Raw genomic sequence first — 13,873 nt, forward strand, 5'->3', positions numbered from 1 at the left:
TTGAGGAATTAAATGATTTTGATGGTTTAGGTGAACTCTAGCAGTGGATAATCATTGAGTTTTGTCCAATTGATCCATGGATAAGGTAAGAAACTGTTAAAACCTTGTGAATCATTGAACTAGTGAACTCTATGATGATTATAGTGATATTTTGTGAAATAGATTGTGTTCTAGTTGATTGGAGTTCAATTGGGACAGTTTGGAACAAAATCCTAGTAATTAGGTTTGAGGAATTGATGTTTGGAGGCTTGAAGCTTGTGAAAGGAGAGGTTTTTGAGGTGTTCTAAGCTTAGGGAGAAATCGGCAAAGGTATAGTTTTGGTTTCTCATAGTTAATGTTTAATGTCACGTGAAAACTTAGACTAAAAGACCTTAAGATAGGAATGAACTAAATGAATTATTGACGGATTGTGTAAATGATTTTTGATGAGTGATTCGATTTTATGAACGGTTTGTTATTGAAGTTGGTTGGTTTTGGAAAAAGATTTAATATTGAAAATTAGTGTGATTTTGAAATAATTTGATACTGGAAATGATTTGAGTAATTGAGAGGTGTTTGGTTTGGTGGTTAGGACCCTTGAAGGGTGGCAGAAGTCCAAGTTTTAGAGAAGGTATTGTCAAAGTTTTTATAGAAATTGGAGGTTTTGTTTGAAGTGATTATTTAGAAAGATCTGGGTTTAAGGATTTTATAATTTGATTTTGAGTTATTAAGAAAAGACTTATGTTTTGAGTTTGTTTTATTTAGAAAAGAATGAAGTGTTGTTTGAGTATGAATTGTTGAATAAGAAGCAAATGATGAAGATAATGATAATAGTAATAAAATGTGGCTGAGATGAGGTGTGTTTGATGATGAGATTGATTATGAGGAAGAAGAATGATGAGAACTGATATTGATTATGAAATTAAATGAATATGAATGAAGTGTAATTATAATGAGAATGAATTTCTGAATGTGATTCCGGGTAAGATGCAATGGTATTATCCACTTGCTTCGGGTAAGAGTTGATAAGCCAGGTAAGATATATTGGTGTTATCCACTTGCTCCAGATAAGAGTTCTAGGCTTCAGGTAAGATGCAAGGGCTGAGTTCTATCATCGGTTGCTCCAGGTCGAGAACTATGACACCGCCTGGGTAAGAGGCAGTGGTGAGGTTGTCCCCTACTCCGAGTACGCGAGTAAGATGCAAGGGTTGCGGTGTTGTCCCACTTGCTCCGTGTTTGGTGTTCTGTCCAATGGTTAGCTACCAGGACATGTCGGGTTGGCTGTATAACCGACAGATGAGTTCGTCAGCCATAGGACAGGCATTAGGGGCTGGAAATAGGCCAGGCGGCCTGCCAGGGGCCTGCAGCTTGGCCTGTGTTTGGCCTGGCCTGATAGGAAATAGGCCCAGGCTCAGGCTATTAAAAAAGCCTATATTCTTTAAAAGGTCAGGCCTAGGCTTTTGAAATAACCTGTTGGGCCTGTCAGGCCGGCCTGAGCCTGCAAATATATATAGAAAATTTTATTATACTAGTAAAAATGTTATTAGAAGGATTTGAACTTGGGTCTTCTATGTTATAATAATATCTTTATCCACTCAATCATTTGTCTCTTTAATTATATATGTGTATTTTGTATCAATATTATTCATAAATTTATTATTTTATATTTTATAATTTTAAAAATTAAATTATATCTTAAATTTAATTATTATTAAAAAAATAGGTCTATTGACAGGCTTTAGGTCAGGCCAGATTTAACAACAGGTCAGGCTCAGTACTCATTAAAAAGTCTATATCAGGCTACAGGCCAGGCTAAGGCCAATATACTTTATTACAGGCCTGGCCTATTAAGAGTAAAGCTTGGCCTGACCTATTTCCACCCCTAACAGGCATACATCATATGTATTTGTTTGCTTTATTTGAATTTGCATTACTTAGGTTTGCCTATTTGAATTATTATGTCTACTTGCTATATGTTTTATTTGCTATAACTGCATTCTATTTGTGTTTTCCTTGCTTGTATTGTTTGTCTGTGCAATTAAGAGACCTCTTGTCTGGCGAAGGAGTGACGAGGGTTGTTCCACTGGTGATTCGGAGGGTTAAAAGAGATAGAAAGTGAAGGGTTAAGTTAAAGTTGGTTTTAGAACTTGAATACCTTATGTAACTTACCAAATTTATGGTTTAGTTGGGTCTTTAGGCTGAAATCTGAATGTCGAAGTTCTAGGAATGCCTCTGGCTTTTCCGGGACCTTTTATATTAACTATATGGGCACATTTACCATATTGTGAACCGCCGATTTTCATTCCATATATATTCTGTTGTTTTTCAGATGCAGGTTAAGAGACACCTTTACCACTATCTTTTGGACTGTCATATTTTATTTTAGGCTATGTATATATGTTTATGAAATCTCCGCATGTATATTTTGTGTTTTGTCCCTCCTAGAGGTTGACTTGGAGATACAGGTGTTTATTTTGTAGTTTGAGTTTTATTTTGGGTTGTATATATATATATATAATTATATATATATATACTCTGGCCTGCCTTAGCTTCGCAGGTCAAGTCTGGAGCTTGATATCTGTGTTTTGGAACTCTGATATGTACAATACATTTTCCAACTTTCTTTGATCTTGTCCATTCTGTTTACGCTTATACGTACGAGTGTGATACGATTTTCTGTTTTCGCTTTTGATTAGCTTATTCTTCAAGGCTCCTCATTATAAAATTATTTCCAACTATATTTATTTAAGTCTTTTCTTTTAGAGTTTGTAATACCTCGCCATCTCTGCTTTCCGTCTTAAGTGTAAGGCTCTGTGTGGTAGGGTGTTACATGCTGTGGCAAGGGTGAAAGCCGGGAGTTCCGCCGAAGGGACCACAACAAGAATTTTGCACCGAGGGGCCAAAAGTTTAAGAGGAGTGGCAGTTGCCATGGGAGTGATAAAGGGAAGCAAGTGACACCTTACCCAGAGGATGTGAGGTGCCAAAGGTGCGAAAGTTTTCTTCCGAATAGGTCGTGCCGAAAGGCTTTAGGTCTATGTTATAGGTGCAGAGCGCCGGGTCATATCTCCAGAAATTGCTCTCGTAGAAAGGCTCTGGACGTTGATCAATCATGACCAAAAGGTGGGGGTAATCCTGAAAAATGTTAATAGAATTTTAATTGCATTATATGATATTGAGAATGTCGCGTTTAGATATAGTGTATGACGGAGGTGAGGATTTAGGGCTGAAAGTGTTAAGACTTAATTGTGACTCTAGTGTGCTTATACCAACTTCTCAACTTATAATACTTAGACTCGAAGTTCCTTCTTGCTTACCGTTGATAGGATTGGACTAGTTATCAACGCACCACCTGTTGCTGGATTGCTTTGAATATACAATTCGATTTATGTCCGAAGGGTCTGAAAAAGGTAATGGTCGCGAGAGGTAGTGTTTGAATTCTATGACGGTGAGCTATAATGGAGAGAGATTGATTGAGCGATAGGCTTAGTATCCATGGACCTTCGTGACATGATTGATTCTTTTTCCCTTATAACTTGCTCGAGATTTTGTCTCAGATTCTTTGTTTGCAAAAGATTTAATTGTCTCACTAATTCTATTTCTTACTCGCACATAATCGTGCATGAACTTTGTACTCTCCAAGGCAAGCCTAATTTTGTTGTGATACAACCAAGCGATTCTTGAATCTTTGAAAACTAGCAGTCAAATTGCTTTTCTTTGTGAACTTGTGTTTCTTCAAAAATTGATGGAGAATGGAGACTTACTTAATTCAATATGCCTTGCTTCTTTCTAATCAGAGTGTTTGATTTGGCTTCTCTCCGTGAGATACATCTTAATTCTTATCCTGTGTATTTCGTAAAATTTTCTACAACTTTATTTAATCAAAACACAAGACATCCTTCTGATTTCTTGCGAACACCATTTGGGATGTTCATTTGTCCTTTAAGCTTATAATCTTTTTGAAAATCAACTCGACCTTGACTTTGTATTGTGCACAATTCTTAGATATAACCCTCAGAGCGTTAGTTCCTTAGAACACGATTGATGGATGAGAAGATGAAGCTTGAGCGTGTACAAGATCATGAGGAGTTGTGAAGTTTAATTTCCGCAGATTGAACAGTAAGGATACACTATTTGTATGGATGCTTGAATGCGAATGAAGCTTTCGAACCTTGAAAGAAAGAAATTAACTACAATGTTAGTACTCACGATTACCTAAACCTGACGAACCATTTAAGGCTTACTACGATACATTACCAAAGGGCTTAGGAAGATGCCCTGAGTAATAAGTCTTTGAGTATTGTTTGGAGGACAATTAAGGAGAATGAACCGTTAAATAAGTTCAGAATATTAGGTTGGAAGATGAGAAAGTGGATGGAGGTATCAGACTGGATCAACTGCAAATGTTAAACAATTGTGAGACTGAGAATTCAGAGAGCGCAGTAAGAGGATAAGAAGCTACCAAGAATATCGAATCTTGTTGAACAAGGGAATCAAGAAGAGATCAATGGAAAATAGGAATGGAATTTAAATGTATAAGAAAAGACTTAGTGTGCTGAATGTCAAAAGTAGACACGTAAACTATTGTCCAAAGCATACATGAGCGAACCTTTGATTCACCTTAAAGTTACTAAGATATATCACGAAAGATGAAGTAGTGGTTCATATAACTCAACGTTTGACATATTATAGGGAAGACTATTTCTTGGAAGCTCAGGCGTCCTAGATCCCAAATCAAAAGCCAAGACAACGGAGAAAAACCAAGCGAATTCAAGTTGAGATTTTGGCTGAGCAAAGCTGGTAGGAAAGTTATGCGAACTGGGAGAGAAAACCTAGATAGTTTAAGAAAAGAAGTTATACATTCTTCGAGGTTGCTTCAACAGGCTGGAATTGAAGGGCAATCAATACTAAGGGGATGAAATCGAGGTGTATCAAGCTGCTTGAAGTATTAAGATGGATTGGTGGCCGAAAATGTATCAAATAGTTTTACTACCGTATTAGTTAAATTAGAAGAAGATTTAACATTTCAAGTACTTCTAGTTAGAATGAACGATACCAGTGTTGAGCGACTACACGGAAGAGTAGTACCATTAGTATAGGATTCTTGGAGTCGAGCTAGAATTGGGAAACACGTTTGAGAGCTTGAAATCTAAAATGGGAAGTGACTCCCACACCTATTATCAGGTAACTGAATCTGAATTTTGGGAACAAAATTCTTAACTAGGTGGGTAGGATGTAAACCCCAAAAAATTAATAAATAATTAGCCAATAAATTAATTATTATTCAAAGATATTAGAAAATTAAATATTATAGTTTAGGGAAGTAGAAATATTAAAAATACGAATTTTGACACTAATTTTAAAGATTTTGGCCCAAAATCGGGCCAACAGGCCGAACTGGTTAGACCAGGCCTAACCGGTCCAAAGCCCAACCTATATAAGCTTCCAACCGAAGCTTTCTTATTCATTTTTCACTTCGATATGCTGAAAGAAGAAAGGAGAAAGAGCGTAACCGAAACCTTTAACGTCTCTGAAATTCAATCGTCCGAAACTTTCAATCCGAAGCTCCGATTGACGACTCGTCAATGACCACGCGTTTGTCTCGGAATTCTCTACAAAACTCACATATCAATATGGTAAGAATCTAGCAATTTTTACTCAGCCACTCTTCCCTAATTTCGAATTTTAAGATTTTGAGTTTGATAGATTATGTGATTTTGATGTTTTAGGCTTGAGTTAGCTTGAGGAAACTATTGGATTTTGTTCATTTGAGTTTTGGGAAAGGTAAGAAACTCTTATTTCTTTGGTGAATTTCCAATTTAGTGAACTCTGTTGATCATCGTGATATTCTATGAATTAGATTGTGTTCTTGTTGATTTAGAGTTCAATTAGGCAGTTTGGAATAAAATCTGGGTGATTAAGCTTGAGAAATTGACGTTTGGAAGTTTAGAGCTTGTGAAATGAGAGGTTTTTAAGGTGTTCCGAGTTTAGGGAGGAATTGGCCAAGGTATGGTTTTGATTTCTTGTAGATAATATATAATGTTTTGTTAAAACATAGGCTAATTGACCATAGGATAGGTTGGAAATGTGGGAATATGTTAATGCTAATAACCTTGATGGAAATGTGAAACTATATTGTGAATGAGTTGATGAATGATGATTTTGTTGAATTAGTTGTAGAAATTGTATTAATTAAAGGTGCTTATGAGAGTTGATGAATGATTATTGATGAATGTGAGTATTGATAATGAAAGATTGAGGATTGGTTGAGTTATGTGTGTATATGTGTGTGTGTGTGTGTGTGTGTGTGTGTGTGTGTGTGTGTGTGTGTGTGTGTGTGTGTGTGTGTGTGTGTGTGTGTGGTTTGGTTGGGACCAACGTTCTAAAAACTGGACCGGACTGGCCAGTTCAACCGGATTAACCGAAAACCGGTCACCTAACCAGTCCGGTCCACATGCAAAATCGCGCTGCAAAAAACCGGTGGAAAAACCAGACAAACCGGTGGTTAACCGGTGAACCGGGCAAACCGGCCCAGTTTATAAAAAAAGAAAAACAGGCTGAAGCACTGAACAACGCGAGTAGAAGCATCAGTTTACCGTAAATCAAGAGCGCCGCTAGGGGGCCAGCAGTTTTCTAACTTTTGGGCCAGCAAACAACCAGCAATACTAATTTTATACCTCAAACAAAATAAAGCCCAAACCCATAAAGAGAGCGTGTATTCACGCTCCTTTACCATGCTCTCAATGCTGGAGCACGCTCAACACGAATCAGCATTCTTGAGCTCGCTGTTCATCTTAAGTAGCGTCTCCAATAGCAGCAGCGTTACTCTCTGCAACATGCAACAACATCTCTCAGCTCTCTATCCATTCTTCTTCGTTTCTACTAATGCGTAATGCTTCTTCAAGATTAATGTGAAGGTAAATGAGTTTTCATTTTTGTTCATTTATTGCTTTCTTCAACTCTTACCTTCTTGCTGTCCATCATTCTGTATCCATTCAAAACATGCAACCAGAAATTCATAATAACACCCAAAAATATTACTCAATGTTTCCTGTCTTTCATGAAAAATCTTTAAATACTCTATAATAAAATTTCTTTTCATTTTGATTTTGATTTTGATTTTGATTTTGATTCATCATTAAGTTATTATCTCAGTTGTTACTAGAGGTTTGTTGTGGTAGAGCTTTGGAAATTGATGCTGAAGTTTAATATGATAAGACGCAGCAACACCATTTTCATGAGTAGATTGCCCACCACCTGTTTGAGAAATTACCGCAGCAACTCTATAATAACTCTTCTCTTCTTCTACCTTTATTATTACTTTTGCCAGTCCATTTTGTCCTTGGTATGTTCCTGGATGTTGGTGGTTTCTGGTCAATGATTTATTTTGCTGTGCATGAAAATTATTCAACAGTGTGAGGAGCTATGTTATATCATATGACTTAGGTTCTTAATCAAGCCACCTCGTTGATGTCAATTTTGATAGACCACCTAAATACATTGTTGTTGATGCTATTATATTAACTAATCATACATAGAAAAGCAATCTCTGTAACAAGAATTAATTGCTTGAAGATTGATGAATTGAATCAATACATGTATATGAAAATCATAATAACTTGGCTGTCAACCAATATTAGCTCTCAGAAAGAAAATAAAGCTATATTCAAAAATACTTTCATGGTTATCCCTTTATGCATAAAGTCAATTAAATTATTTTGTGTTTAATATGAACTATGAAGGAAGGAACAGAAGACTTCAAGGCTTAGCTACTGCTATCCTAAAGTTGTGGGAGAAGAGTCTTATTGCAAAAATTGCTATCAAGTTTGGAGTTCCAAATACTGACAATGAATTGATGGCCAATGAACTAAAGGCAAGTTTGATAGACAATCTATTGTTCAGTATATGCAAGTTTCAAGACATCATAGACTAAATAGGTATATGTTGAGCTTGTAAAGACACTTTTTCTTTAGCCTGAACACTTAAGCTTTCAGAATGTTCTGGAGTGTCAAAGGTTAAACATATGACATTTAATTTATAAATCTTTGAAAAAATTCATTAAGTTATTATCTCATTTGTTAGTACAGCTTTGTTGTGGTAGAGCTTTGATAATGGCTACTGGATAATTGATTACTAGCTTTGTTAATAGTATGTTTCTTAATAACATGCAGTGATTATTTGAAAATAGAAAAGATCCAGATATTAAGATGCCGCGAAGAAGTACAACTACAAAGAAATCTGAAACAGGAACTAGAAGGAAAATGCAGCCGAAAACTCTTGAAGAACTAGAATCTCGGGTATAAACCAATTAAAAAGGGGATTTTGCACACTTTACTCAGGACACTTTGCACCCATCTGAATGAAATTTTGCACACATTATTCAGCATAGTTTACACTCAATATAATTATTTTTTGCACACATTTTTCGAACAGTTTGCACCCACTTTAATTTGATTTTGCACACATCAATTTTGCCTAAAGTATACATGCCTAGATATAATTCCTATCAATCTGGATCGTCTCACCTTAGCTTTGAACATCAACACATGGCATGAGCACGACAGGACCATGTCCAAATGTGGCTGCTTCCATTTATGTATGTTGTGTCTAGTAGATATATCCCTAGGCTTCTCTCTACTACTAAAATGATGGGATAATGTTAAATCATACTGTTACTTACATGTCTTTGGTAACTGTTTAGTGGGTCGTTGTTATATTTTTGGCTGGTATATGATGTGGGTTATTTAATTTGTACACCATAGGAAAAAATATTGCATATGCTGCATGCTGGGATTATTAACTTGTACTAAAAACTGTTGGCCCCCTAGCGGTGCATACATCGATTTTACAATTTGCACTCACTTTAATCAAGTTTTGCACACCTCACTTGCACAGTTTGCACTCAATTTAATAAAATTTTCCATATATCACTTAGCATATTTTGTACCCAGTTTAATAAGATTTTTTTACTTTATGTTTGCAGAAAGTAATAGAATGTCGTTGTTCTCCTGTTTCGGTTTTCACAACGATAAATTCTCTTACAAAAGAGCAAAAAATTGAAGTTGATAAAATGGGATTCTCATCCATGAAGGCTATTCAAGATTGGAAAATTGATAGGCGGTTATTCCTCGCACTTGCTAAAGCATATAACACAATAACAAGCAAACTGGAATTAGTGGTGGGGGATATCGATGTGACAACAGACAAAATTGGGTTAGCTCTAGGATTACCTTCAATTGGTAACAATTTTCCAGAAGAAGAAGATTGGACTTCAGAGCAAAAAAAATTAGTTGCCCCATTCAAGTCTGTGACAAACCCATGGTTACAAGAAGTATTACATTCAAGAGAATGTAATGTTTCAACATCCAAAGGGAGAGATTATTTTAGGAGAGCATTTACAATGTTTATTATTAGCTCATTTTTGGCACCAACAAGTAGCGATGTCACATCCCCAAAGCACTTACGCGCCATTGTTGATGTAGAGGATATCACAAGATACAATTGGGCAAGATTTGTGCATGATGAGCTTATGAAAGGGGTTAAAAAATTCAAGAAAAAAAAATACATTAAGTATTGATGGTTGTCTTTATGTTTTGATGGTAATCTGTCTAATGTACTTATCCTTTTTTTCCTTTTTTTCATTTCTTTTTTGATGATAATCATTACATTTATTATTTTGCTTGTAGATTATCTATTACCACAAAGACACATTTGGAGATAAGGAAAATTATATGGGGCCTCCACCACCATGGATTGCTTATTGGGATAAAGAAAAACTTGCAAAGAAGTTGACACAGGAGTCATCAAAGCAAAGGCCAACGGTTTGTTTTATTTATTTATCATGTTAATTCGCTTCTTTTTTTAAAAAAATTGATGATTGCTTATAATATCCCAGAATTCTTTCTATTAATGAACCCCTTAATGCACATTTCTAAGTTGAATTCTTTTCACTTATAGTTATCAGCTACGTTTTGTTTATCTAAGAGGAAGTATATTAATTAGGTTTGATCCTTTATGTGTTCTTGTGTGATGTGTGATGTGTGTGTTATTTGAGATACATACAACTGTGTTGAATTTCTAATTGTTGAAATCCTGATATCTATATAGAATGCTCAAATGGCATAGTTATAGTTATGATATTGCCTCAATTTTATTCTAAGTCTTATATTTGCATGCCTTGTTTTAGAAGTTAGTAAAATGACATTCTAAGGTTGTTGAGTGCAGATGTGGATTAGTGAGTATAATTGTGCTGTTTTATGGTGTGCTTATTAGTGAATTAGTGTGTAGTTATTTGCTCTAAAGATTGAATGCAGTGTGATAAAAGAAAAATAGTGGCAAGTTTGGTGCAAACTGCAGAGAATACAATTACAATGGTAAATAATAAAATTGAAACTAAACTGGATTTAATATGTAATCTCTATTTTTTATTTTCAATTTTTAATTCATGGAATGCTAGTTATGCTACAACTCTTCTCCGTTGGCAAATGGAAAGCATTATAAGCTAAATATTAATTTCTAGTGAACTGAACCTTTTTTGGATTTTTTTCTGTTTTGCATAATATGATGAGTGTATAATATAATCTGTGTGATTATTATTGTAGGGTATTGTTACCCTTTTAGTTAAGCAAGGTGGTGTTGATGCTAAATTTGCAAAGAACACAACAAGAACACCAACTAAGAAAAGGGGGGCGAAGGAGCTTAATAAAGATAACACAACGAAGGAAAAGAAAGAAAGGTAAAAAAAATAAAAATTTTGGGAAGCCTATGAGTATTACAAACACTCTTTATCACTAATTAAATTTCTTTTTTATAGATTTGATGAACAAAATAATGACAACAAAATGTCAAAGGAAGATGATAATGTATCAGATGAGCAAAAAGATAAAGAAAGGTAAAAATTAGTTTTGATTTATCTTTTGTAATAAAAGAGAATGTAAAGTAAAATATAGTGTATTCTTCTTTATAGTGATGCAAAGCAAGATGATGAAAAAGAGGTCAAAACAAGGTAAAAATAGTGTATGTGCTTTTTTTATAGTGATGATTTTTTTTATTTATTGTTCTACAAATCTTTAATTATTGTTTTTATTGATTTAATAGGGAAGACAAAAAAGATGAAAACAACATGAGATCGCCAATGAGATCACCTAGCAATATGGGTATAAATTATAGTTCTTAGTGTTTGTTGTGTTGCATTATGTATTATGTGAATATATATGAGATTTTTGTTATGTAATTTTGCACACATGAATCAGCAAGTTTGCACCTTATGTAATGAATTTTTGCACACATGAATTTGATGTTTTGCACCCACTTTAATGATATTTTGCACACATGAATTTGATATTTTGCACCCGCTTTAATGAATTTTTGCACCCGCTTTAATGAGATTTTGCACACATGAATCAGCAAGTTTGCACCCTATGTAATGAATTTTTGCACACATAAATTTGATGTTTTGCACCCGCTTTAATGAGATTTTGCACACATGAATCAGCAAGTTTGCACCCTATGTAATGAGATTTTGCACACATGAATTTGATATTTTGCACCCACTTTAATGAATTTTTGCACCCGCTTTAATGAGATTTTGCACATATGAATCAGCAAGTTTGCACCCTATGTAATGAATTTTTGCACACATGAATTTGATGTTTTGCACCCCCCTTAATGAATTTTTGCACACATGAATCAGCAAGTTTGCACTCCCCTTAATGATATTTTGCACCCATAAATCTGATAATTTGCATTTGCTTTAATGAGATTTTGCACACATGAATTTGATGTTTTGCACTCACCTTAATGATATTTTGCACACATGAATCATAGTTTGCACTCACATTCCTATTATTTAGATTCCACTTTCTCTCTATTTTAAATCTCATTTTTGTGTGCATACATTAATATAATTTCTGTGTATATGTTCTGTTTTATGCTTTAGATGATGCAATAAAATCTGAATGGAGAGAAATTGTGCAAAGTGCAGTACAAGCTTTCTTAGAAATAGAAGACTGTGATATATATATACCTTCTCCAATCAAGAAGACACAAAAACCTGTGGTACCATCAATTCCATCATTCTCCCTAATGATACATGAGGAAAACAAAATAGGGGAAGAAAAAAAGGTGATAGATGAGAAAAATAAAATAGGGGAAGAAGAAAAGGTGATAGAGGATAATAAGTTAACAGAAGTAGATAAGGATAAGATATACTTTTGGGCAACAGACGATAGGTTGAACAAGGATGAGACTTTGTGCATCTTAAAAGATATACCTAGAGCAATGCTTGTTAGGGAGGATATCATGTCAATGTTGCCAAGACATCAGATAAACAATATGGTTAGATTTCTTGATTGTGACATGTTTCTGTTTTTTTTATATTTTTATATGTATTATGTTTTGGAACTAACATTACATTGTAAAATGCAGTTTTTGAATTATATGGTTTTTTTTTTCAACAAATTAAGGCCACCTAGCTTTGATGTCTATTGCATAAATGCTTTTGTTTTGGTGTGTATACAAAGTTACAAACTACTTTTTCAGTTTTATAATTGGAGAGTTTAAACTTTATAATCTAACTATTTCTTTATATATAGGGAGAGATGTTCTCACATTGGGGACACTTGATCAAAAGAAAGAAAAAAAGTTATGTACTTCTTCCCGATGATTTTGGAAAGAATGGTGACAGCTTTTTTGAGCAAAAGGAAATTCCAAAACATAGATGGGTGAGTAATTTTTGTTCTCTATGTATTGTGTTAATTTTTTTGTTTGTGCCAGAGCTATATTTGCTATGTATTTATTTTGTCGGTGTCATGCTATTTGTGGATTAATTTCATTCCTTCCCTGTCATAGTTGAAACTTCTCTACCATAGTTGAATCCCTTAAGAAAATAGTACTAGACCGAAAATGTTTACCTTTATTTAATTCTGGGGATGTCTATTTCCTGTGCTCTGCATTTTTTTCAGAACCCTGTTTCTATCCACATACCCTGTCACTGTTACCTTGTGTTAATTTTTTTTCATTTGAATGCTATTAAATATTTATAATGGAACAGAAATGAAACAGAAATGCTATCCTCTATTTTTGGACTAATAACAATAATTGGACATATAAAGTTATAGACATGAATATATTACTTAATGCTATCCTCTGTTTTTGAATCTATACTTGATATATGGGCATTGGAGCTTCTCTTTATTTATACATTAAAGTTAGTGATGCCTCCTTTGGTACTTATGGTTTTGGACAATTTCATCATTACTTTGTTAAATTATAAATCGATTTGTTGGTCAAGACTTTCACTTCTAATAAGAAAATATAATATAATGCAGTTATTGGTGCCGTGTTGCTATGACTATCACTGGTGGCTATATACTTATGACATCTATGAAAAGAGACTTTTTGTCTTGGATTCCTTGTATAAAGAGGCTAAAGGAGATAGGGTGCAGTTAGACATATATGCGGTATAATTTCAATAGTTTTGCTCACATGATATTATATTATGTGGTTTAATAGTTTTATTTATTAACAATGAACCTTTTTTTCAGAGCAAATTGATTCAACAAATGGTCTCAATAGCTGTGCCAAACTATGAGCTACCAAAGAATGACCTGATCCCAATTTATTTGAATCTTCCTAGATAATCAAATAAGTAAGCATAATATTAATTATGTTATATTATAAATAATATAAATGTACATGATAAGACTAACTAAATTCTACAATTATTTTTTCAGCTATGATTGCGGATTGTTTGTAATAAAATGGGTAGAAATGTGGAATCCTAGTAGTATCGAGATTAATGAGTCCAACATGCCAGAATGGGACGAAGTAAATGTTTTTTGTATAGTTTTTATTTTTGCTTTTGATGTTCATGTTTTTTTTATAATATATAATCTTT

General features: G+C 34.2%; 1 protein-coding gene across 1 annotated transcript; it reads left to right on the forward strand.

Moving 5' to 3' along the window:
* The first annotated feature begins 9,465 nt into the window (after nt 1-9,465).
* On the forward strand, nt 9,466-13,616 carry LOC110276035 (uncharacterized). Its single transcript, XM_052255660.1, has 10 exons — nt 9,466-9,575; nt 9,663-9,797; nt 10,578-10,711; nt 10,790-10,867; nt 10,943-10,981; nt 11,074-11,132; nt 11,915-12,312; nt 12,570-12,698; nt 13,305-13,436; nt 13,521-13,616. The coding sequence occupies exons 1-10, from the start codon at nt 9,573-9,575 to the stop codon at nt 13,614-13,616; spliced, it is 1,203 nt and encodes a 400-aa protein (XP_052111620.1). The 5' UTR covers nt 9,466-9,572.
* Nucleotides 13,617-13,873: the final 257 nt, after the last annotated feature.

This window comes from Arachis duranensis, chromosome 10 (genome assembly GCF_000817695.3).
Source record: "Arachis duranensis cultivar V14167 chromosome 10, aradu.V14167.gnm2.J7QH, whole genome shotgun sequence".
NCBI classification, from domain to species: domain Eukaryota; kingdom Viridiplantae; phylum Streptophyta; class Magnoliopsida; order Fabales; family Fabaceae; genus Arachis; species Arachis duranensis.

Coding starts and splice junctions, on each gene's coding strand:
- LOC110276035 (XM_052255660.1), top strand. Junction 9,798..10,577: donor CATCAAAGCAAAGGCCAACG/GTTTGTTTTATT, acceptor TTATTATTGTAG/GGTATTGTTACCCTTTTAGT. Junction 10,712..10,789: donor ACGAAGGAAAAGAAAGAAAG/GTAAAAAAAATA, acceptor TCTTTTTTATAG/ATTTGATGAACAAAATAATG.